We start from the raw sequence: 26,028 nt of genomic DNA, 5'->3' as shown, positions 1-26,028 counted from the left end.
TGGGTTCTTTGGTTTGCTAAGTTCTCCAAGCTTCAGTATGCTTACTGTAAAATGAAGATATTGACAGTGCCCACCTCAGGGGATTGCTATGGGGCTTAAGTGAGATATGCTTATGAAGTACCTTAGCACACTGGCTGGCACCCAACTAAATAATGATCATTAAGTCACTTTCAAAGGCCTTTAAATACCAGATGAGTCCTATCAGACCACCTTGCCGGCAGTGGCTTTGGCCAGTAGGAACCACATAAACTATGGCTGTGAGGTAGGAAGAGGGGAAACATTACCATGCCTTCAGGACTGTTCAACTCAACCAGCCAGAGAGGGGACAGCTTCCTCTAAAACCTCAAATTTTAATTTCTAATCCTCTTTAACAGTCTTCCAAATAAAACCGATTCTGCAAATTATAATCTTCAGCTGGTGGCCAGAACTCAGTGGTGTATGCATGTATCACAAATCAAGAAACAACTTATTCACGGCTTTATTCACTCAACAAATGGTTACTAGACACCCACTCTGTGCCATGCTTCTGCTGCTAGGCACCCTGCAATGGGATACAGCCTCTGATCTCAAGGAGCTCACAGGTAATAGGGGAGATGAGCACACAAACAATCCCGGTAGGACTAGCACAGTATTTCGGCAGAAACATGCTGAGACTACAATACAAGCTCAGCAGAAGGGCAAGGACCCTAGAAGGGGAGTTCGGAGAAAGATTCTCAGAAGAAAGCATTTCTGGGCTGTTTTGAAAGATGAGCAGAACACAGTGAGGAGGCAAAGGCCGCACCAGGGTCAGTGCCTGCATTACGTCTGCTCTGCAGGATCACACAGCCGGAGAGATCACTGAAAGGGCCAGACTGCACAGGGCCTTGAATACTAAGGAGCATAATGTGATCTACGTACACGTGAAAACCAAGAGTTTGGACTTTATCCTGAAGGCTGTGAGGAGCCACTGCACAATTTATAAGCAAGGTAGAACCTAGCATATTATTAATTTATTTCTTATTCATCTCTAAAAATAGAAACACGGTGTACACATGCACATAGTACAAAATTCAAAAGGTCCAAAAGGGTTTACAGTGAAAAAACTAAGTCTCCCTCCCAATCTTTCCCCTAGCCATGCAGCGACCCAACCCAGAGGCGACCCCTGCTGCCACTGTCCTGTACATCTCGCTAGAGACCCGTTAGATGACTCTCTTTGCAGAATGCAGAGAATGGCAACACAGTAAACACAGCTTCATGGCTTTTTTCATTTACCATCTTTTGAAGATTATTCCCTATTAGTACATTTTCAGATGCCACATTCTTTTTAACAACCCTGCAGTATTCCAGTGAGAGAGATTTAGATTGTTTTAGATTAGCATTGCACAAGGTACCTGCCCTCCAGCTGGCACCTTGAAAAGTAAGGGAGCTGCAGTTGGCACAGCCCTTTGCTCTCCCCTACTCCCCTTCCCTGGATGTGGGCAGGATACCTGGAGGTGATCACCACCTTGACCCTGAGGCAATAGGCTAGGGAGAGCAGGGATCACAGATTGGAAGGTAAAATGAGCTGAGCCCTGGATGATGTGGTTGAGTTGTTGCACCAAGCTGGTCAGCCTGCCTCCTGGAGTATCATTTGTGAGGAAAATTAGTCCCTATGTATTTAAAACAATGTAGTTGGTTTTACCTGTAACTGATGGCACTTCTAATTGAGAGAGAAGTTTCCTTCCCTCTTTCTTTTCCTTTTTTCATCCTGTTTTTCAGAGATTCCACCCAAAGTTAGGGAACCCAATGAGGAAAGCCAGGGGCCTAGTTGTATAACTTTATTAATCATATCTTTTACTTTTTGTACTGTGACACTTTGACTGGGACCTTGCTAACCCTGGAGGGACTGCCCCCCCAAGGTTAGCCAATTTATAAAGGTGGTGAACAACTCGCCTGTGAGTGTACCTTTCAAATGCAACCAATCCAGGCCATTCCCCAACTACCTGTTTTATCAGGTTCCACCTGCTCTAATCACCCCAGGGCCAGGTACTAGACAACAAGGACGCCACTTATACCCCAGAGCTCGCTGAAATTATTCAAAGTGCCCAATCCTAAACCTGCTTACCCTGCCTCACACGTTCCTTGCCATGGGAACCACAAGAAAGGCTCTGGCCCAGTTTCCCGAATTCCTTCTGCCTTGTGACTGACCCTGGTGCTTCCCTGTGTGGCCCCCGTGGCATGGCATGTCCCTGCCATGGGATCAGTGAGCATAACAAACTATCTTTTCAATGGCAGTTGTCTCCTCATCTGTTCGCCCTATGATAACTGAATAATAACAAACTACGTTAGAACGATAACCAGAAATTCTTTTCTCTGGATCTTCCAGAAGAGTGGCAGAGTGAGGCAAACAAACTATTTGCCCTCTTGCCCTACAGATGTCAACAATAAGTTCTTAGAAGACAGGGACCATATTTTAAATAACTTTGCCTCCTCTCCACAGCATTAGGAATAATGCCTTGCACCGAATAATGGCCCAAAATGGTCTTCAGAGAACTCACAGTTCAGGTGAGAGACAGACATGTAAACCAGCAATGACAATGTACTCTGTAAATGCTCCAGTGGAGTAGTGCACAAAATAGAATGGGACAGAGGAAGAAATAACATCTGATTTTGGTTGGGAATTGAGGAAGCTTTCACAGAGGGTTTGCAGTGAGATTCAACAGATGAATAGGACTTTGCCAGGGACCAAAAGGCAGCAAAGTATTGGGGTAGAGAGAGGGATGGGTAGAAAACATTCTAGGCACAGACATGGTGAAAGAGGAGAGCAAGGCACGTTCTGGTAACTCCTCTCTAAACCCAGGAGACAACTGTTGCCTCTCCCTGAGGCCAAGGAGGAAACCATCCTTTCTTTTTTTCATGAAATCAAAAATCTAGCCCCAGTGGCTTTGGCTAGGGCACTTAAAGATTTGTTGAATGACTATTTAGACCTTAAAAGCAATTTACCAACTGTGTTCAATATTAGTAGCTACTTATTAACACTCAGTTCAATTAATATTGTTTTATTATTTATGATAAATGCTAATTACCAAATATTACACAAATTTTTTTATACTTGCTACTAAGCATATATCTAGATTAATCAAACTGCTGGTCAAATCTACAGACCCTCTTCCTTGGACAGAATCCCTTCTTGATCCATTTAGGAAATTTCAAAAACAAGTTTATTCTCTAGCAGTCCATAGTTGAATGTGTCCCACCATCTCCCCTTTCCTGAAGACACTCCAGGTCAATGTTGGGGTGGATGCCACATGTTTTACTTCCTACCCAGTGGCTAGGTAACCTGTGCAGCAGAATAATTTTTTGCAGTATTAATTTGGATCTGTTCTTTACATTCCATACATACTCACACATACATGATTTCAGGGAAACCTCCAGGCAGTGGGCAAGGAAAGCCAAGTCAACGTGAAGGGAAAGGCTGTTCCTTGTCTTTTGTGGAAACTCAATCCTGAGATTGGCATTAGGATGGATGCTCAAGAGGAAGAGGGGATGCAGACCAGCAGCTTGCTGGGAGGGCAGAATCTGGAAGGTTGGGGAAGGAAATGTGACTCTCTCAAGGAGGGGGCACTGCGGTCCTGCTCCCCAGGGTTTAGGAGTGACATGGTGTATGGGGCTGGATCTCTGACACCCAGCTCCCAGCCCTACCCAAGATTCTGGGGTCATAAGAAAACACCCAGGCTATCAGACTTGATGGGATTGCCAGGACTGGACAGTGGCTGTTTGAGAAGCAATCTGATGACTGGAAGGGTCTTCCCAGCATCTTGGTGCAACATAAGATTTGGTTACACCTGCATAAACTTGGGAGTTGGGGGGAACCCACCAACAAGCCAGATAGTAATGTGGGGTCTTGGTAACAGAATTAAATTTAAGGAAAAGAGAGACATGCAATATTTCTTGTAAATGTTAGTGACTCAATAACCCCCTCTTTCACATAATATCCACGAACATCCACCTGACTTCCCTGGGAAAGGCTGTCCTTGGGAACATAGGAGCATCTGGTTTCCTAACTGTTACAATGAGGATCAATGAATAACTCTAACCTGTTTTAATGAAATAATCCAAAATTCAAAAAAAGTTCTATATACAGAGAAGTTAATCACAATGTTGTTTGTAATAGCAAAAACCTGGAAACAACTCAAATATCTTAAAATAGGGATTGAGAAAATAGGTAATGGTGCAACCATATCAGAATATTATGTAGCTACTAAGAAATTCATCAAATCATACACATTAAATATATGCAGTTTTTAATCAATTATACCTCAGTAAAGCTGTCTAAAAAATTATGAAAATGTTTGTAAAATGTCAGGTGAAACACCGTATATATAGCACGTTCTCAATTACATACAAAATATGCACAGAAAAAATATATTGATTAAAACATCTTTTGGGTCTGGTAATATTGCAGACTAGAGCTCCTGAAACTTGTCCGCTGTATAACATCTAGAAATATTTTACATAATATTTTTTTTTTTAAAGATTGGCACCTGAGCTGACAACTGTTGCCAATCTTTTTTTTCCTGCTTTTTTCTCCCCAAATCCCCCACCACATAGTTGTATATTTTAGTTGTGGGTCCTTCTAGTTGTGGCATGTGGGACACTGCCTCAGCATGGCCTAATGATCAGTGCCATGTCTGCACCCAGGATCCGAACTAGCGAAACCCTGGCCCACCCAAGTGGAGCATGCGCACTTAACCCACTTGGCCACGAGACTGGCCCAACATAATATTTTTAAGGCCTCACTTTTAGGTAGCTTGATAAGCCTGCAAGAAAGGAAGGAAAGGTCAATGAAAGTAGGAACTTGGTCAGAGTGGAAGAAGAGTAAGCTCTTAAAATGCTGAAAACTTTGGAATAGTCTAGAATGGTGGTTCTCAGTAGGGATGGCATTGCCCCCCGGGGGCAAGTAGGGAATAGGTGGGGGGCATTTTGGGTTACCACAATTGGAGGCCACTATTGGCATTTAACGGATGAGGGGTCAAGAATGCTAGACATCCTGAAAGGCACAGGGTAGTTCCTCACAACAAAGAATCATCCTGTGAATCTCTGGCCACTGATGTAGGTGAAACACATGCTTATTATCATTTGAGCCTAGAGGCTAACCCCTGTTTTACATGATTTTAATATACACAGAACTTTTCAGGAATTTGGCCACTGTGTAAATCAAGGAAAACTAAACTGTTTTATTTGGAAATTCGTCAAGAATTGTTCATCATTTTGGAAAAAAGCATTGCCAATGGCAATGCCATCATGGTATTCAAGTCACTGATACAACATACAGCAGTTGGCATTTTTGGTGTTTACGTCCTAGTGTTTATGACCATGGCGCATCTACATAGAGTGGGGTTAGCGCCTGATTACTTCGTGACATCTTCTAGTACAGTGGAGTCTGAGCATTTATGCACTAAAATACTGAAAATTTCACTACAAACTGCCTTTCTATTATTCCTTCTTTATATCACATTTATGGTATTGTATTGATTTGGGTTGAAATGGTGCACAATCATGTGCAATTGTCTACAAATTCCATTCCAATGGAGTAAAGGAGACATTAAAAAATATTTGTTATAAAAGGGGGCATTAAGTCTGATGGACTGAAAATCACTGTGGTACATACTCCCCACAAATTGCTCTTCTCATTTAACAATAAGACTTAGAAATTTTTGCATATGTAGCATGGATGTACCATAGTTTATTTAAATATTTACTCTTAATGAATATACAGGTTATTTCTAATTTTGTGTTGTTAGAAACAATGAATGTAATGAAATCTTCCCATATACATCTTTGTGCACATGTGCACATCTATCAGGGATAGATATTAAGAAGTGAAACTGCTAAATCAAGAGTAGATATATTTTAACTTTTAAAAGATACCATCAGATTTCTTTCTAAAAAGGCATACCAACTTACACTCCCATCAATAGTGTATAAAAATGACCCTTTCCCCACATCATTCCCAACACTTGAGTTTTTCAGTCTTTTAGTATTTGTAAATCTTTGGAGATAAAAACTGTTTTTCAATTCAAGTTGTATTTCCCTAACAGTAGTCAAGTTGAATGAACATCTTTTCAAATGTTTCTTGGCCACTCTTTTGCCTTGATTAATTGAAATTCATATCTTCTGTCCATTTTTTTCTTTGGGGCTTATTTGTAGGAGTTCTTCATATATTCTGACTATACATTATTTGTTTGTTTAATATATATGTTGGAAATTACTTTCTCCTAGTCTGTTGGTTAGCTTTTAACTCTGGTCATACAAAAGTTTAAAATTTTGATATAGTCAAATTTATCACTGTTTTCCTTTATTGCTTCGTTGTCTTTGGTCTTCTTAAAGAAAGCTTTCCCTACCTCCAGACATCATTTTAAATAGCTGCATAATATTCCATTGTATGGATGTACCATAATTTATGAAATTCTCTCTCACTATTAGAAATTTAGCTTGTTCCATCCTTTCACTAATATAAATAATGCTGTGGAAAACAACTAAGTGTTCCACTTAATATTTCTAACACATATCTTAGTGCCTAGCAAACTAAGCATAAAATGTGTTTCTTGAATAGGGGAGGGGAGAAAGGCAGGAAGGTTTTGCCCACTCAAGGCATGTTTAAAAATGCAGCTTGATGTCAACCAAATTATTGCAGAATTAGCCCTACAATTCTACTTCTCCTTTAGCCCATCTAATCAAGAATTGACTCTGCTTCTAAAATCTAGGCATGGAAGTAAAGCTTCACTTTCGCCTTCCAAAGGGTGGGACAACTACCTGAGACATCTTTAATCACATACCTGAGTCCTCCTTCTTATCCTGACTTCAGTTTTAGGGTGCCACTTTGCTTGGTGAGTCTTCAAGGTTTACTTCTTAGAAGGTGGTAAACGAGTCTGAGAAGATGAGGCAAAGGAAGGAGAGGTCTCAGACCCAGCCGGCTGGGCTGCCACAGATTCATGAGCCCTAGCTCTATTTCCAGCAGGTGGAGTTTCACATCTTGCAGGCAGGGCTTCATTTCCAGCCAGTAGGACTCCATGTCCTGCAGGTGGGGCTCCATGTCCTGTAGGTGGGGCTCCATATCCTGCAGGCGGGGCTCTGTATCCCACTGGTGGGGCTCCATATCCCGCAGGCAGGACTCCATATCCCGGAGGTGGGGCTCCATATCCCACAGGTGGGGCTCCATATCCCGCAGGTGGGGGTCCATAGACAACAACTGGGTATGCTGCGACAGAAAAAAAATCAATTACTCATTTTTTAGAGTGGATGAGGAATCAGTGAGAAAAAAGAGGAAGATAAAAAATAACACTGAAGCAAACTGACAATAGAAGAAAATTCAGGCCGAATAATGCTAAAGCCAGATCCTTCAGCCACCAACAGCTGAAGGTTTTATCATTTCCTGTTGTGGAGGGATTCAAATTAACATGAAAACAACACTACAGTTATATCTCTACATTACTTATGGCTGTGCATCGATATATATTTTACTTAATAAAGTTTGTTTTGATTATGTAAAGAATAATACATGCTCAGTGAGGAAGATGTATTTGGAAAAGAGAGAAAAGATGAATTTTAAAAAGTCATCTATAATTCCATCATTAAAGACAAAAACCTAATATTTTAGTGTATTTTTTGTAGGATCTCTGTTAATATTTTTTAAATAATCATGATTATAACAACTGTACAATTTTTTATCTGGCTCTTTTTATTTGATCTTATAAGAAATTTCTTTATATGATTAATGTATTTCATAAATTAAAAGCTAGACAGTACTTTATCATAAGGATAGGTGCTACTTAATTCCCCTGTTGTAGGAAAGCATGTTGTTTCCAACTTTCCAATTAATATTACAATAGACATGGGTTTTATTTATTTCCTTGGCTACATTCCCAAAGTGATTTAATTGGATCAAGGTGAATGGACAACTGTCAGGTTATTTTGCTTTAATCCATATTTATGTTTAAGCTAATTAGAAAAAAACTTTAAAAGAACTGTCTTGAGGATGCTCAAAGAACTAAAGGAAGATGTGGAGAAAGTAAAAAAAACAATATAAGAATAAAATAGAATTATCAATAAAGAGATGGAAAATCCACCAACACTAAAAAGAAATTCTGGAGCTGAAAAGTACCATAACTGAAATGAAAAATTCACTAGAGGGATTCAAATTTAGATTTGAGCAGATATAAGAAAGAATCAATGAACTTGAAGACAGGACGATGGAAATTGTTGACACTAAGGAATAGAAAGAAAAAAGATTGAAGAAAAGTGTACAGAGCCTAAGGGACCAGTGGGACACCATCTAGCAGACAAACATATGCAGTGTGGAAGTTCCAGGAGGATGAGAGAGAGAGAAAAGAATAGAGAGAATATTTCAGGAAATAATGGCTGAAATTTTCCCAAATTTTATGAAAGACATGAATATAAACATCCAAGAAGCTAAACAAACACCAGGTAAGATGAACTCAAAGATATCCACACTGAGATACATTACAATCAGACTTTCAAAAGCCAAATATAAAGAGAGAATCTTGAGAGCAGCAAGAGAGAAGTGAATCATCACATACAAGGGATCCTCAATAAGATAATAAGCAAATTTCTCATCAGAAATTTTGGAGGCCAGAAAAAAAGTGTCAAACAGGCATCCTATATTCCTGGCCAAATTCCTTCAAGAGTGAGAAATTAAGACATTCCCGCATAAACAAAAGCTGAGGGAGTTCATTACCACCAGACTTGCCCTGCAAGAAAAGCTCAGGGAGGGGGCTGGCCCCGTGGCCGAGTGGTTAAGTTCGCGCGCTCCGCTGCAGGCGGCCCAGTGTTTCGTCGGTTCGAATCCTGGGCGCGGACATGGCACTGCTCGTCAGACCACGCTGAGGCAGCGTCCCACATGCCGCAACTAGAGGAACCCACAACGAAGAATATACAACTATGTACCGGGGGGCTTTGGGGAGAAAAAGGAAAAAATAAAATCTTTTAAAAAAAAAAAAAAAAAAAGAAAAGCTCAGGGAGCCCTGCAGGGTGAAAAGAAAAGACACTAGACAGTAATCTGAAGCTATATTAGGAAATAAAGATCTCAATAAAGGTAAATCATTGGGCAATTATAAAACCTAGTATTACTGTAACAATGGTTTGTAATTCCATTTTTTCTTTTCCACATAATTCATTTATATCTACATATATTTATGAGTCATAAAGAATTATTAGATTATGCTTTTTGGGCACACAATGTATAAAGATGTAATTTTGTGACATCAACTGAAAGGGGTCAAGACAGAGCTGTAAAGGTACAGAGTATTTGTATGTTATTGAAACTAAGCTAGTAAAAAATTCAAATTAGTGTTATAACTTTAGGATGTTAAATGTAACCCCCACAGTAATCACAAACTGTTCTATAGGTATAGAATATAGACAAAAGTAAATGAAAAAGAAATTTAAACTTTTCACTATAAAAAATCTAATAAACACAAAAGAGGGCAATAATGCAGGAAATGAGAGACAAAAAAGCTATAAGGCATATAGAAACCAAATAGCAAATGACACAACTAAGGCCCCATTATCAGTAATTACTTTAAATGTAAATAGATTAAACTCTCCAATCAAAAGACAGAGACTGGGGCTGGCCCAGTGGCATAACAGTTAAGTTCATGCATTCCGCTTCAGGGTTCAGCGCAGGGTTTGCCAGTTCGGATCCTGGGCGCCAATACATTTCTATTTTTTTTTCTCTTGCAGAGGAAAATTTGCCCTGAGCTAACATCTGTGCCAGTCTTCCTCTATTTTGTATATAGGTCACCACCACAGCATGGCTGCTGCGTAGTATAGGTCCACACCCAGGAACTGAACCCAGGCCGCCAAAGTGAAGTGCGCCGAACTTAACCACTAGGCCGTGGAGCCAGCCCCCATCCCTTTCTATAATTTTGCCATTTCTAGAATGTTGTATAAATGGAATCATGCAGTATCTAAGCTTTGGGGACAGGCTTTTTTCACTCAGCATAATTCTCTTGAGACTGTGTATCAATAATTTGTTCCTTTTTATTGTTGAGTAGTGTTTCATGGTATAGATGTACCACTATATGTGTAAGCATTCAGCAGTTTAAGGCTATCTGTGTTTCTGCTATCTAGGTTTTGGTTGTTTTGAGTAAAGTTGCTATAAACATTTGTGTACAGGTTTTTGTGTGAACATAAGTTTTCATTTCTCACACTCATTAGGATGGCTACTATCACAAAAAAAAACCCAGAAAACAAGTCTTGACAAGAATGTAGAGAAACTGGAACACTTGTGCACTGTTCACAGGAATCTAAAATGGTACAGCCACTGTGGAAAACAGTATGGAGTTTCCTCAAAAAAATAAAAAATAGAACTACCATATGATCTAGCAATTCTACTTTGGGGCATATACCCAAAAGAATTGAAAGCAGGGTCTCAAAGAGCTATTTGTACTCCCAGGTTCATAGCAGCATAATTCACAATAGCTAATAGAATGAGTTAGGAAGTGATCCCTCCTCTTCAATTTTTTGGAAAAGTTTGAGAAGAAATGGTATTAGTTTTTCTTTAAACGTTTGGTAGAATTTACCAGTGAAACCATTAGGTCCAGGACTTTTCTTGGTTGGGAGATTTTTGATTATTGATTCAATCTCCTTACCAGGTCTATTCAGATTTTCTATTTCTTCATGATTTAGTCTTAGTAGGTTTTGTGTTTCTAGGAATTCGTTCACTGCATCTAGGTTATCCAATTTGTTGATGTATAGTTGTTCATAGTACTCTATTATAATTCTTTCTATTTCTGTAGAATCAATAGTAATGTCTCCACTTTCATTTATGATTTTAATAATTTGAGTTTTCTCTCTTTTTCTCTTGGTCAGTTTAGCTAAAGGTTTGTCAATTTTGTGGATCTTTTTAAAGTACCAACTTTTGGTTTCACTGATTTTCCTCTATGCTCTATTTCATTTATCACTTCTGTAGTCTGTATTATTTCCTTCCTTCTGATAGCTTTGCGTTTAGTCTGTACTTCTTTTGATAGTTCCTTAAGTTAAGTTAGGTTGTTGATTTGACATGTTTCTTGTTTTTTAACGTAGGCATTTATAGCTACTTTATAAATTTATAAATTTCCCCCTTAGCACCACTTTTGCTGTGTCCTGTAGGTTTTGGTATGTTGTGTTTTCATTTTCAGTCTCTAAGTATTTTCTACTTTCCCTTGTAATTTCTTCCTGATCCATTGGTTCTTTAAGAGTGTGTTATTTAATTTTCAGCACAGATTAGTGGTTGCCATAGGTTAAAGAGGAGGAGAGTGTGGAAGGGAAGTAGGCATAGCTATAAAAAGGCAACATGAGGGATCCTTGTGGTGATGGAAATGTTCTGCAATTTGATTGTATCAATGCCAATATCCTGGCTGTGATATTGTACTATAGTTCTACAAGATATTACCAATGGGATAAACTGGGAAAAATGTATAAGGGAATCTCTCTGTATTACTTCTTAAGACTGTATGTGAATCTACAGTTATCTCAAAATAAAAAGTTTGATTTAGTAAAGCATAGTTCCAGCAATAGAGAATCCAAAAAGGAAATTAAGAAAACAATTCCATTGAATAAAATACCTAGGAATAAATGTAACCACGGAGGTGAAAGACTTGTGCACTGAAAACTACAAAACATTACTGAGAGAAATTAAAGAAGACCCAAATAATGGAAAGACTTCCCATGTTCATGGATTGGAAGACTTAATATTAAGTTAAGATAGCAATTCTCCCCAAAGTGATCCACGAATTCAATGCAATCCCTATCAAAATTCCAATGGCCTTTTTTGCAGAAATGGAAAAGCTGATTCTCAAATTCATACGGAACTGCAAGGGACCAGGGATAGCCAAAACAATATTGAAAAAGAAATACAAAATAGGAAGACTCACACTTTACTATTTCAAAACTTGCTACAAAACTATAGTAATCAAAACAGCGTTGTAGTGGCATAAGGTAGATTTATATACTAATGGAATAGATTTGAGAGTCCAGGAATAAACCTAAACATCTATGACCAATTTATTTGCAACAAGAATGCCAAGACCATTCAGTGGGGAAAGAATAGTCTCTTCAGCAAATGATGCTGAGACAACTGGGTAACCACATGCAAAAGAATGAAGTTGGAATGTAACCTCACTCCATATACAAAAATTAGCTCATAATGAATCAACAACCTAAATATAACGGCCCAAATTATAAAACTCTTAGGTGAAAAAACAATAGGGGCATATTTTCATGACATTGGACTTGGCAATGGATTCTTAAATTTGACACCAAAAGCACAAGTAACAAGAGAAAAAACAGTTAAATTCGATAAAAATTATAAACTGTGCAGCAGAGGACATTATCAAAAATGTGAAAGACAACATACAGAATGGGAAAACATATTTGTAAATCCCATATCTGATAGGAGTTTAATATCCAGAATATATAAAGAACTCTTACAACTCGACAACAAAAAGATAAACTACCCAAGTAAAAAATGAGCAAAGGACTTCAATAGATACATCACCAACGAAGACATACAAATGGCCAGCAAGCACATGAAAAGATGTTCAACATCACTGGTCATTAAGGAAATGCAAATTAAAACCACAGCGAGAGACCACCTCACACACATTAGGATGGCTTTAATATAAACAAAAACAACAACAAAAAAACGAAAATAAGTGTTGGCAAGGATGTGGAGAAATAGGAACTTGTACACTGCTGGTGGGAATGTTAAATAGTGCAGTTGCTGTGGAAAACAGCTTAGTGGTTCCTCAAAAAGTTAAACATTGAATTACTATGCAATCCAGTAATTCCAATCCTAGGTATGTACTCAAGAGGAGTGAAAACACATGTCCACACAGAAAGCTATATACAAATGTTTACATTTTATAGCAGCTATTATTCATAACAGCCAAAAGGTGGAAACAAGGCAAATGTCCATCAATGGATGAATAGATAAACAAATTTTGGTACATACATACAATAGAATATTATTCAGCCACAAAAAGAATAAAGTACTGACACATGCTACAACTTGGATGAACCTTGAAAATATTACGCTAAGTGAGATAAGCCAAACACAAAAGGTCACATGTTCTATGATTCCTTTCATGTGATATACTCAGAACAGGCAAATCAATAGAGACAAAAAGCAGATGAGAGGATACCAAGAGATGTAGGGAGGAGACAATGGGGAATGATTACTTAGTGGGTAGGGAGTGTTTTTATGGGGTGTTGAAAAAGTTTTAAAATTAGAGAGAGCTGATGGTTGCACAACATTGTGAATATACTAAAAGCACTGAATGGTACTTTTTTTTTTTTGAGGAAGATTAGCCCTGAGCTAACTGCTGCCAATCCTCCTCTTTTCACTGAGGAACACTGGCCCTGACTAACATCCGTGCCCACCTTCCTCTACTTTATATGTGGGACACCTACTACAGCATGGCGTGCCAGGCGGCGCCATGTCCACACCAGGGATCCAAACTGACGAACCCCGGGCCGCCAAAGCGGAACGGGCGAACTTTGCTGCGCCACCGGGCTGGCCCCTGAATGGTATAATTTTAAATGGTTAATTGTATGTTATATGAATTTCAACTCAATAAAAAAATGTTTTATAAAACCTTAGCAACACTTACTTTTAGATTTTGAATGTTAGATTTTAAAAATCGTTAAAAACTAAGGTAACTATTAAGGTTACAAATAAATATCCTTTCGGGGCTGGCCCCGTGGCCGAGTGGTTAAGTTCGCGCGCTCGCTGCAGGCGGCCCAGTGTTTCGTTGGTTCCAATCCTGGGCGCGGACATGGCACTGCTCATCAAACCACGCTGAGGCAGCATCCCACATGCCACAACTAGAAGGACCCACAACGAAGAATATACAACTATGTACCGGGGGGCTTTGGGGAGAAAAAGGAAAAAAATAAAATCTTGAAAAAATAAATAAATAAATAAATATCCTTTAGTTGTATACAAAACTAAAAGTTGATGGACATGCACATCATGCTCTAAGGACAAGCCAAGAAAGGGCCCACATTTTTGGGTCTGTTGGCAGTTAAGAGACCCTTTGTGGTCCACCAGTAGGCTGTAGACCACAATTGAGAATCCCTCAGCTATCATGTTCCTCCCAGGAACAGAAGTCAGCAGCTGTGGACAGGCACAACTGTTAAGGGGTACCAGGCACACAGCTCAGAGCTGCAGTCCTCAGCAAGGTTGAAGGGCACGGCACAAGCATGGTGGCTATGCTTGTGTGAAATGGGCAGGGGGAAGTGGGCAGGACCATACGTTTTCTGCTCAGGCTGTAAGCAGGAAACGACTGTTCCCACTAACGGGAGTTGCCCAGGTAGGCTCCATTTTTGTATGTTACAGTTAAAAGGAAGCCTGAAACCAAAGCCCGGTCACTTGTTGACTTGCCACTAGGTTTCAGTCTGGAGATAAAGTCACAGACTCAACCATTTTCCAACCCCCCAAACCTCTGCTGCTTCTTCTACAGTACAATTGGAGGCAAGCTAGCAGCGACTGGATCTTTGAGCCCATGGCATATTTTTCCACCTCCCAGGAAGAACCTCCCTGCCATACCTTACCTGGGCCAGGCATCTGTTGGGTGCCCATCATGCTTCCCTGACAGGTAACTACACTCAGTCCTGGAGCACCGAACCAGCAAGTTACACTTCCAAGTGGAACTCCGCTGGCAGCTGAGAAGACAAGTTTAGCAAAATGGGACTGTAATTCTTTTAAGTCAGATGTAGTAGCTATCAACCAAATAAATCAGAGTATTAACCATCCCCTTAGATGTGAGTCCAACAATGCTCCCAGGATACAAGATTAAAAAAATACGTACCACCCTTGTCCTGAACCATATGCTTCTTGAGGGCAGAGATTGTGTCTTATTTGCCTGTGCTTATTCAGGACCTGGCACTGACAGCAGCTGACACAGATGACCACTCAGCATTGCTTGAAACTTTCTCCTCCCTTGACTTGTGGGACAACAAACTCACTTGATTCTCCTCCTACCTCTCCATCAGCCCCTTCTCAATCTTCATTGCAGGTCACTCCTCCCTGCCCATCCCTTGAATGGAGAGGACCCTTGGAATGCCATCCATAATTCACTGAATGAGCCTATCACTCACATAGCTCCAGAGATGACCTGTGTGCTGAGAATTTCCAAATCAGTTTCTAGATACAGTTCATCTTTGGAGCTCCAAGCTGAATGTCCTCTGGCCTCTAGCATTAGCATGTACTTCACACTTAATATGGTACACAGGTTAAGAGTGGAGGCTTAAAATGACACAATATCCTTTATAGAGTATTCCTGCCAAAATGCAATGACCTGGATATAATCATGAGGAAACAGACAAACTCAAATTAAGGGACATTCTACAAAACAATAAGCCTGTATTCTTTTTAAAATGTCAATATCATGAAAGACAAAGAAAGGCTAAGTCCAGATTAAAGGATACCAAAGAAATAGGACCACGAAATTCCATGTGTGATCCAGGATTAGATCCTGGACTGGAAAAAAAAAAGTACTATTAGAATTAGGAACAGTAATGAGTCAATCATTTGAGTTTGAATATAAACTATGCATTAAATAGTATTGATTCAACATTACATTTTCTGAATTTGATAAACACACTGAGGTTAGACAAGAGAATGCCCTTGTTCATAAGAGATACACATTCAACTATTTAGGAATAAAGGAAATGCTCTTTGTGACTTACTCTCAAATAGTTCAGTGAAAATAAAAGCAAAAAATAATAAGATAAAGCAAATGTGGGAAAATGTTAATAAAGGGTGAATCTAGACGAAGGATTCATGGGAGTTCACTGCAATATTCTTGCAACTTTTCTATAAACTTGATTTTTTAAAAAATAAAAAGTTTAAAAAGAGAGAAAGAGTAGGTTTAGGATTCAAATTCCAGTTCCATCACTTGCTAACTAAATAGCCTTGGGAAATTATATAACCATCACTGACTCAGTTTCCCCAGCTATAAATTGAAGATAATGATAGTACCTACATTATAAGGTTTTCGTGAGGATTAAATATATTGACACATGTAAAGGGCTTCGAACATTGCCCAGTATATGGTAAGTATTCAATAAATATTAGCTAGTATTATTATGTCTAAAATTGAACTCATTTCCTCTCCAACTTAGACTGTCTCTTATATTCTTGACCATGGTTTATAGCATCATGATCCAGTCAGTCTTCTAAGCTAGAAACTTCACTCCATCCTTGTGTGTGTCCCCCGCACTTTGTCCACGCCTCTATTACAACACATGCCACAAGATAGGATAATGTATTTGCATATGTCTGTCTCTACTAAAGTGTGTTTGTTTAAACTAGATTGGAGTTGGGGATAGAAGGCAAGGGAGAAAGGAAAAGAGCATGCCAGACAGCAAATAGCATGAAGGCTCAGAAGTGAGAGAACAAGGCACAAAGAAGTCCTGTTGGACTGGAGTACAAAAGGTGAGAGAGTGAAGGGCATGAACTGAGGCTAGACTGAACAAAAATATATCATAAAAAAAATTATTTGTACTCAAAGTTTGAAAGAGTTTTCTGGTACTTCTATTAGATCAGGTCTGCAAGGCTTGACAGTGCCTCTTCCCTCCTCTCAAGGAAGATAGGGACTAAACCTAAGAGAATCAAAGGCAAAGCCAGCAAGGAGAGAAGACAAAGAACCATCCCAAGGGAAGAAGAGCTAAGAAAACTGGGGCTCCCTGACCTGCGAAAGAGACTACTCAACAATATATGAGACCAGCATTTATATGGACAAAAGACGATCAGGTCAAACAGTCTTTCAGACGTCTGACTGTAAACTCCCACCACACTGCAAACTCAGGGAGAGACTGAATAACCTTTGTGTTCCCAGCAGGTAGTACGGTACTCGGCACACAGTAGGTAGGCTTAGGAAATGCCTGCGGAATACATGTGCAACTACCAACTGCCTGACCACAGAGGCTAGAAAATCTTGACTGGTTAACAGTCCTGTCACAATTTGATAGGCCTCAAAACCCCACAGTGCCTAAGATCTTTATAATTATCGCTCACCAGCAGAGGCAGCTTTCATCATCAACTGGGCAAACTGGACAGCGCCTCCTTTTCTGAAGCTTAACTTAAAAGTAGCCTGTCCTTCCCAGCCACCTGGGGAAAGAAACGGCACACACATACTAAAAGGCAGGCACAGCTGGCAACAGAACTGCCACAAACAGTGAGAGACGCACTACCCAAAGAAGCATGGCAGCTTTTGCTTGACTTCCAACATGAGCCAAGTCTGAATCCCAAACCTTCTGGAAGCTTTTGAGAAAAAAAAAATTCTGAGGGGGAACACTTACCATCTGGAGCTGCCTGAATGGTTCCTTTAATGTAGTTGGCGGCAAAGACTGGCTGCTCAAGTGTCCAGTTACTCATCAGATCAAACGGCATCATAAAAGAAAGCATGGGATCGTTGACTGAGGGTAAAGTCACGAAGATCACCTAAGAGAAGAAAAAATCTTTGGAAAAGGAACACAATTTGTCCATAGATTGAGACATACAAGAGTAATAATAAGGTCAAGGCCGCTTTGGCATCCTGGCCTAATTAAGAAACATCACCCGTTTTCTTCCATAGCTCTTCAACTCGGAAAAATCTCCAGGTACAAAATGTTTTAAAATACTTTGAAAGTCAATGTTTAACCTCTCTCCATTTTAAGGAAAACACATGTAGGGTTAATCAAATCAAAGTAGAAGTAGAAATTACCCGGTATGAAGTGAGAAATAATGTTCCCCTCTTTGTACCACTAAAGAGATTGGATCCCTCTGGTTGCTGTGGGAAGGAGAGGTACACTTCCTGACATTGCTGCAAGACACTGAGGAAAAAACCGACAGACAGCACACAAATTAGATGTTATATAAAATGGTACACATAACGCCCTTAGCATAGTTCCTAGCCTGGAGGAAGCACTCAATAAATGTCAGCTGCTGCTGCTGCTGCTGCTACTACTATGACTACTATTTTATTGAAATAGAAAGGAATTTAAATGATCATATTCTCTGACCATTCACATTTATTCTTCTCCCTCTTTACTCCACTGGGTTCTTTTCTCTCTTATCAAACCTACTTGTATTCTTAGTGTTTATTCACTAATTCTTATACTTCTTGTGCAGGAAGTATAAAGGACTGTGCTAAGGGAAATGTTTCTTTGGCTCTGGTAAAAAAGGCAAGGTACACAGAGCGCTCTAGAATCCTCTGACGTGTTCCCTCTGCCTGTCATGTTCTCCCTTCACTCTTAACCCAAAAAATTTGAACTCATCCTATTCTCACTCATAGAATCTTTTGGGGGTTTTTCGTTAGTAATTATTATACTATATATGTGTTTATTTGTTTAACGTCTTCCCTAATGATCATTAGGGACAATGTCTGCTTTCTTTGCCACTGTAGCCCCAGCAAACAGTGGGTGCTACTAAATATATATTGAAAGAATGAGTGAATGAAAACATGAATACAAATAATAACGCAAGCAATATATGACATATATAAATGACACAAAAATGTCATGGCAATTTAGTGGAAGGAGGAATTAGTTTTGGTTGAAGTAATTAGGAATGACTTTATAGAAAGGTGGAAATTTGAGCTGATTCTGAAGAGATGAATAGTGTTTCAGGAGGCAGAGGTGAGGCTAGGGAACAATCCAGATGGGGAACAAACGGCATCAACGGAGGCACGCAGTGGAAAGCAAACTACTTGGAAGAAGCCTACCTGTGTGGATTCATCAAAACAGCATGGAAGCAAGGTTAGTAAGGGAGATAAAACTGGAAAGCCATGCTGGGACCAGAATTTGGAAACGTCGTTTGATAGACAAGGAGGAACTGTGAGCTGCAGCTGTCTCAGCAGGGCAGTCACATGATCAAGAAGGTGGTGTATTTCAGAGGAACCAGTTTAAAAGTCCTGACGTGAGGTAATAAGAACTGGAAGTAGGGTGGTGGTGTGTAGATAAAAAGGGCTTTTTAAAATACAGAATGTCAGCAAAAATGGTGAAATAGGGAAGTCCAAAAGTCAGTCCAGAATTCCGGAATCTAACCAGATTTTATAGGAACCAAGGGAATGTTAAATCAAGAAAAAAATAGCTGAATCTCAATAAAAGAGCTTTGTGGGGGCTGGCCCTGTGGTCGAGTGGTTAACTTCACGTGCTCCACTGCAGGCAGCCCAGTGTTTCGTTGGTTCAAGTCCTGGGTGCGGACATGGTACTGCTCATCAAGCTATGCTGAGGCAGCGTCCCGCATGCCACAACTAGAAGGACCCACAACGAAGAATATACAACTATGTACCAGGGGGCTTCAGGGAGAAAAAGGAAAAAATAAAATCTTAAAAAAAAAAAAAAGAGCTTTGTGGTATTTTAACTTACCCTGGTACCATCCTCCACTCCCCAACTTGACAACAATCTTGAAAACAACAACTCACATTTCTAGTATAGGTACCAAGTACCAGAGGGAGCAGAACAGACCTTATTCTCAAAGAATTGTGGTTGTTTGTTTTGACCTGTTTGGTGGCTCCCTGAAAGACTAGCTCAAAGGGTGTGTGCCTAATTCAGAACTCTCCCAGGACTGAGGTGATTACCCACGGCACATCTGTCAAAAATATTTAAAGGCAATTGTATCAGTTGCTATTGTCTGGAGCAAAGGATGACATTTTGTTCAAACAATAAACAAAAAACAAAAATTAGGGAGGAAAGGCTGGGGAATGAGATGCTTTGTGGAATAAAGGCTTTGAAAAGCTCTGACATTCACAGGAATCTAAAAAGCCACATGCGTACATGCCCAGGGTTGGTTCATGCTCAGAAGAAACCAGAGAAGGCCCTAAACTTTTACCTTTGGCTGACGATGAGGCTTTGCTCAAGCAGGAAATGAAAGCTATGACAGAGCTGTGAACTCCCTGGCTGAGTGATAAAGATGTGCTCCAACACACACACACACACACACACACACACACACACAGCCCATCTGCAAAGGCTGGGAGATTTTTTTGTTGTTGTTCCAGACATGTAAGTAAATTGTCAAGTCACTAGCTGGCCACTAAGTTAACATGAAAGAGACTTCAGTGGCTGCACATGACAAAGAATATAAACTTTACAAAATTTATAGATCAGAAAAGTGACTAAACAATAAACAATAACTACAACAAGCAGCAACAACATAACCTGAGGAAGACAGTGAATCTGATTTCCAGAGTAGCCACATTATATTCAAAATGTTAAGTTTTCAACAAAAAATCATAAGGCAAAACCCAAACTTTCTCCTGTGAACAAGAGAAAAAGAAATTAATGGAAACTGTCCCTTAGGACAGACACTGGCTTAACTGGACATAGATTTTAAATGACTTTAAGTATGCTCAAGAGTTAAAGGAAACCATGTCTAAAGAACTAAAGGAAAGAATGAGAACAATGTCTCAAAGGAGAGGATATCAATAGAGAGACACAAATTATAAAAAGAAACCAAATATAAATTCTGGAGTTGAAGACTACAATAACTGAAATGAAAAATTCAATAGTGGGGAACTCGATGGCAGACTTCAGCAGGCAGAAGAAAGAACCAGTGAACTTGAAGATAGGTCAACTGAGAATAACAGTTACTACTCAAGTAACAGAAATAGAATGAATGAAGAAAATAAACAGAGTCTAACAGACCTGTGAGACACAATCCAGCATACTAACATATGCATAATGGGAGTGCCAGAAGGAGAGGAGAGGAAAAAAAGAGGCATAAAGACTATCTGAAGAAATAATAGCCAGGGCTGGCCCCATGGCCGAGTGGTTAAGCTGGCGCACTCCGCTTCAGCTGCCCTGGGTTTTGCCGGTTCAGATCCTGGGCGCGGACGTAGCACTGCTCATCAAGCACACTGAGGCAGCGTCCCACACAGCAGAGCCAGGAGGACCTACAACTAGAATATACAACTATGTATTGGGGGGCTTTGGGTAGAAGAAGGAAAAAAAAATTGGGAACAGATGTTAGCTCAGGTGCCAATCTTTAAATTAAAAAAGAAAGAAAGAATGGCCAAAAACTTGCCAAATTTAGTGAAAGACATGAATCTACACATCCAAGCTCAAAAAACTCCAAGCAGAATAAACTCAAAGAGATCCACATCAAGACACATTATAATCAAACTGTTGAAAGCCAAATACAGAGAATCCTGAAAGCAGCAAGAGAAGTGAATTGTCACGCACAAGCAAGTCTCAGTAAGATGAACAACTGACTTCTCATCAGAAACTATGGAGGTGGGAGGTAGTGGATGACATATTCAAAGTCAACCAAGAGTTCTATATCTGGAAAAACTATCCTTCAAAAATTTAGAAAAAATTAAAACACTACCAAATAAACAAAAACTGAGAGAGTTCATCACTGTAGACCTGAACTATAAGAAATTGCTAAAGAAAATCCTTCAGGTGGAATAAAGACACTAGACAATGACTCAAATCCACACAAAGAAATAAAAGAACATTGGTCAAGATAACTACATAGGTAACTATAAAATTCAGTATTAATGTATTTTTGGTTTAGAACTCCTCATTTCTTCCCATACAATTTAAAAGACAATTGTATAGGGGCAGGCCCCATGGCCTATTGATTAAGTTCAGCACACTCTGCTTCAGTAGCTTGGGTTCAGTTCCCAGGCACAGACCTACACCACTCATCAGCAGCCATGCTGTGGCAGCAACCAATATACAAAATAGAGGATGACTGGCACAGATGTTGGTTCAGGGCAAATCTTCCTCAAGCAAAAAAGAAAAGTAAAAAGAGGAAGATTGGCAATAGATGTTAGCTCAGGGAGAATCTTCCTCAGCAGAAAAAAAAAAAGACTTCTCTAAAACAATAATTATAAATTGACAGTGATGGGTACACAATGTATAAAGATGTGATTTATGATAATAACAATATAAGGGGAGCAGAGCTATATAGGAGCAAAGTTTTTGTATACAACTGAAACTAAATTGGTATTAACTTGAACTAGCTTGTTATAAATTAAGATGTTAAATGTAATCTGCAGGGCAACCACAAAGAAAATAACTAAAACATATACAGTAAAAGAAACGAGGAGGGAATCAAGATGGTACACTAGAAAATATCTTTTTTAAAAAAATTTTTTATTGAGTTGATAGGTTACAATCTTGTGAAATTTCAGTTGTATATTATTGTCTGTCAGTCATGTTGTAGGTGCAACCCTTTACCCTTTGTGCCCACCCCCACCCCCCCTTTCCCCTGGTAGCCACTAATCTGTTCTCTTTGTCCACAGGCTTAAAGTCCTCATATGAGTGGAGTCATGCAGAGATCATCCTTCTCTATCTGGCTTATTTCACTTAACATAATTCCCTCAAGGTCCATCCATGTTGTTGCAAATGGGACGATTTTGTTCTTTTTTACAGCTGAGTAGTATTCCCTTGTATATATATACCACATCTTCTTTATCCAATCATCTGTTGATGGGCACTTAGATTACTTCCACGTCTTGGCTATTGTAAATAATGCTGCAATAAACATTGGGGTGCATAGGACTTTTGGAATTGCTGACTTCAAGCTCTCTGGAGAGATACCCAGTAGTGGAATAGCTGGATCATATGGTAGTTCTATTTTTAATTTTTTGAGGAATCTCCATACTGTTTTCCATAGTGGCTGCACCAGTTTGCATTCCCACCAGCAGTGTATGAGGGTTCCTTTTTCTCCACAACCTCTCCAACATTTGTTACCTTTTGTTTTAGTTATTTTTATCATTCTAATGGGTGTAAGGTAATATCTTAGTGTAGTTTTGATTTGCATTTCCCTGATGATCAGCGATGATGAACATCTTTCAATGTGCCTATTGGCCATCCATATATCTTCTTTGGAGAAATGTCCGTTCATGTCTCTTGCCCATTTTTTGATCAGGTTGTTTAATTTTTTGTTGTTGAGTTGTGTGAGTTATTTATATATTATGGATATTAAGCCTTTGTCAGATGTATTACCTGCAAATAATTTTTTCCCAGTTAGTGGGTTTTCGTTTTGTTTCAATCCTGTTTTCCCTTGCCTTGAAGAAGCTCTTTAGTCTGATGAAGTCCCACTTTTTTATTCTTTCTATTGTTTCCCTTGTCTGAGAAGACATGGTGTCCAAAAAGATCCTTTTAATACTGATGTCAAAGAGAGTACTGCCTACATTTTCTTCTAGAAGCCTTATGGTTTCAGGTCTCAGCTTTAGGTCTTTGATCCATTTTGAGTTTATTTTTGTGAATGGTTAAAAAAGAATGGTCAATTTTCATTCTTTTCCATGTGGCTGTCCAGTTTTCCCAGCACCATTTGTTGAAAAGACTTTCTTTTCTCCATTGCATGCCCTCAGCTCCTTTGTCGAAGATTAGCTGTCCGTAGATATGTGGTTTTATTTCTGGGCTTTCAATTCTGTCCCATTGATCTATGCGCCTGTTTTTGTACCAGTACCATGCTGTTTTGATTACTGTAGCTTTGTAGTATGTTTTGAAGTCAGGGATTGTGATGCCTCCAGCTTTCTTCTTTTTTCTCAGGATTGCTTTAGCAATTCGGGGTCTTTTGTTGCCCCATACGAATTTTAGGATTCTTTGTTCTATTTCTGTAAAGAATGTCATTGGGATTCTGATTGGGATGGTGTTGAATCTGTAGGTTGCTTTAGGTAGTATGGACATTTTAACTATGCTTATTCTTCCAATCCGTGTGCATGGAATGTCTTTTCATCGCTTTATGTCGTCATCCATTTCTTTCAGAAAAGTCTTGTAACTTTCATTGTATAGGTCTTTCACTTCCTTAGTTAAATTTACCCCAAGGTATTTTATTCTTTTTTGTTGCAATTGTGAATGGTATTGTGTTCTTGAGTTCTTTTTCTGCTAGTTTGTTATTAGAGTATAGAAATGCTACTGACTTACGTAAATTGATTTTATACCCTGCAACTTTGCTGTAGTTGTTGATTACTTCTAAAAGTTTTCCAATGGATTCTTTGGGGTTTTCTATATATAAGATCATGTCGTCTGCAAACAGTGAGAGTTTCACTTCTTCCACACACACCCCCTCCCCCATTTGGATTCCTTTTATTCCTTTTTCTTGCCTGATTTCTCTGGCCAGGACCTCCAGTACTATGTTAAATAAGAGTGGTGATAGAGGGCATCCTTGTCTTGTTCCTGTTCTCAGGGGGATGGCGCTCAGTTTTTGCCCATTGACAATGATGTTGGCTGTAGGTTTGTCATATATGTCCTTCATTATGTTGAGGTAGTTCCCTTCTATCCCCATTTTGTTCAGAGTTTTTATCATAAATGGCTGTTTGATCTTGTCAAATGCTTTTTCTGCATCTATTGAGATGATCATGTGGTTTTTATTCCTCAGTTTCTTGATGTGGTGTATCACGTTGATTGATTTGCGGATGTTGAACCATCCCTGCATCCCTGGTATGAATCCCACCTGATCATGATGTATGATTCTTTTGATGAATTGCTGAATTCTGGTTGCCAAAATTTTGTTGAGAATTTTTGCATCTATGTTCATCAGTGATATTGGCTGGTAGTTCTCCTTTTTCATGGTGTCCTTGTCAGGTTTTGGTATCAGCGTGATATTGGCCTCGTAGAATGTGTTAGGAAGTGTTCCATCCTTCCTAATTTTTTGGAATAGCTTGAAAAGGATAGGTATTAAATCCTCTCTGAAAGTTTGGTAGAATTCCCCAGGAAACCCATCTAGTCCTGGGGTTTTATTCTTTGGGATGCTTTTGATTGCTGTTTCAATCTCTTTCCTTGAGATTGGTCTGTTCAAATTGTCTGCTTCTTCTTGAGTGAGCTTTGGGAGATCGTAGGAGTCCAAGAATTTATCCATTTCCTCTAGGTTATCCATTTTGCTGGCTTCTAGTTTTTCGTAGTATTCTCTTATAGTCCGTTGTATTTCTGCAGAATCTGTTGTTATTTCTCCTCTTTCATTTCTGATTTTGTTTATTTGAGCTTTCTCTCTTTTTTTCTTTGTAAGTCTGGCTAGGGGTTTGTCAATTTTATTTATCTTCTCAAAGAACCACCTCTTTGTTTCATTGATCCTTTCTACTGCCTTTTTTGTTTCAATAGAATTTATTTCTGCTCTGATTTTTATTATTTCTCTCCTTCTGCTGACTTTGGGCTTTGTTTGTTCTTCTTTCCCTGAATGCGTTAGGTGCAGTTTCAGACTGCTGATTTGGGATTTTTCTTGTTTGTTAAGCTGTGCCCGAATTGTGACAAATTTTCCCCTTAATACAGCTTTTGCTGCATCCCATATGAGTTGGTATGGCATGCTATCATTTTCATTTGTCTCCAGGTATTTTTTTATTTCTTCTTTAATTTCTTCAATGATCCATTGCTTGTTCAATAGCATATTGTTTAGTCTCCACATCCTTGTGCCTTTCTCAGCTTTTTTCTTGTAATTAATTTCTAGCTGTATAGCATTATGATCAGAGAAGATGCTTCTTATTATTTCAATTTTTTTAAATTTGTAGAGGCCTGCCTTGTTTCCCAACATATGGTCTATTGTTGAGAATGTTCCATGCGTGCTTGAAAAGAATGTGTATTCTGCTGTTTTTGGATGAAGTATTCTATATATGTCTATTAAGTCCAACTGTTTTAGCTTTTTGTTTAGCTCCGCTGTTTCTTTGTTGATTTTCTGTCTGGATGATCTGTCCATTGATGTGAATGGGGTGTTGAGGTCCCCCACTATTATTGTTATTTCTTTTGATATCTTCTTTCAGGTTTGTTAATAGTTGCTTTATGAACTTTGGTGCTCCTGTGTTGGGTGCATAGATATTTATAAGCGCTCTTTCTTCTTGATGAAGTGTCCCTTTGATCATTATATATTGGCCCTCTATGTCTCTCTTTACCTGCCTTATCTTGAAGTCTGTTTTGTCTGATATAAGCATTGTGACACCTGTTTTCTTTTGTTTGCTATTAGCTTGGAGTATTGTCTTCCACCCCTTCACTCTGAGCCTGTGTTTGTCCTTGGAGCTGAGGTGTGTTTCCTGGAGGCAACAAATTGTTGGATCTTGTTCTTTAATCCATTTTGCCACT

The 26,028-nt window shown here is 39.2% G+C and overlaps 1 protein-coding gene across 4 annotated transcripts in view; it reads right to left on the bottom strand.

Annotated features, from left to right (window-relative positions):
* Positions 1 to 26,028, bottom strand: part of WBP2NL (WBP2 N-terminal like) — a 42,535-nt gene that overhangs the window by 1,464 nt on the left and 15,043 nt on the right. For all 4 annotated transcript variants that reach the window (XM_023631051.2, XM_014736923.3, XM_070253739.1 and 1 more), the window contains exons 2-6: positions 17,730 to 17,838; positions 17,326 to 17,467; positions 17,042 to 17,134; positions 14,575 to 14,685; positions 6,798 to 7,219 (exon numbers count right to left, since the gene is read on the bottom strand). In XM_023631051.2, the coding sequence (XP_023486819.2) occupies positions 6,864 to 7,219; positions 14,575 to 14,685; positions 17,042 to 17,134; positions 17,326 to 17,467; positions 17,730 to 17,838 (811 nt within the window). In that variant the 3' untranslated portion in view covers positions 6,798 to 6,863. The remainder of the gene's footprint in view (positions 1 to 6,797; positions 7,220 to 14,574; positions 14,686 to 17,041; positions 17,135 to 17,325; positions 17,468 to 17,729; positions 17,839 to 26,028) is intronic.

This window comes from Equus caballus, chromosome 28, assembly GCF_041296265.1.
Source record: "Equus caballus isolate H_3958 breed thoroughbred chromosome 28, TB-T2T, whole genome shotgun sequence".
NCBI lineage: Eukaryota > Metazoa > Chordata > Mammalia > Perissodactyla > Equidae > Equus > Equus caballus.
The sequence above is the reverse complement of the archived record's forward strand: the minus strand, read 5'-3'. Positions and strand labels throughout refer to the sequence as shown.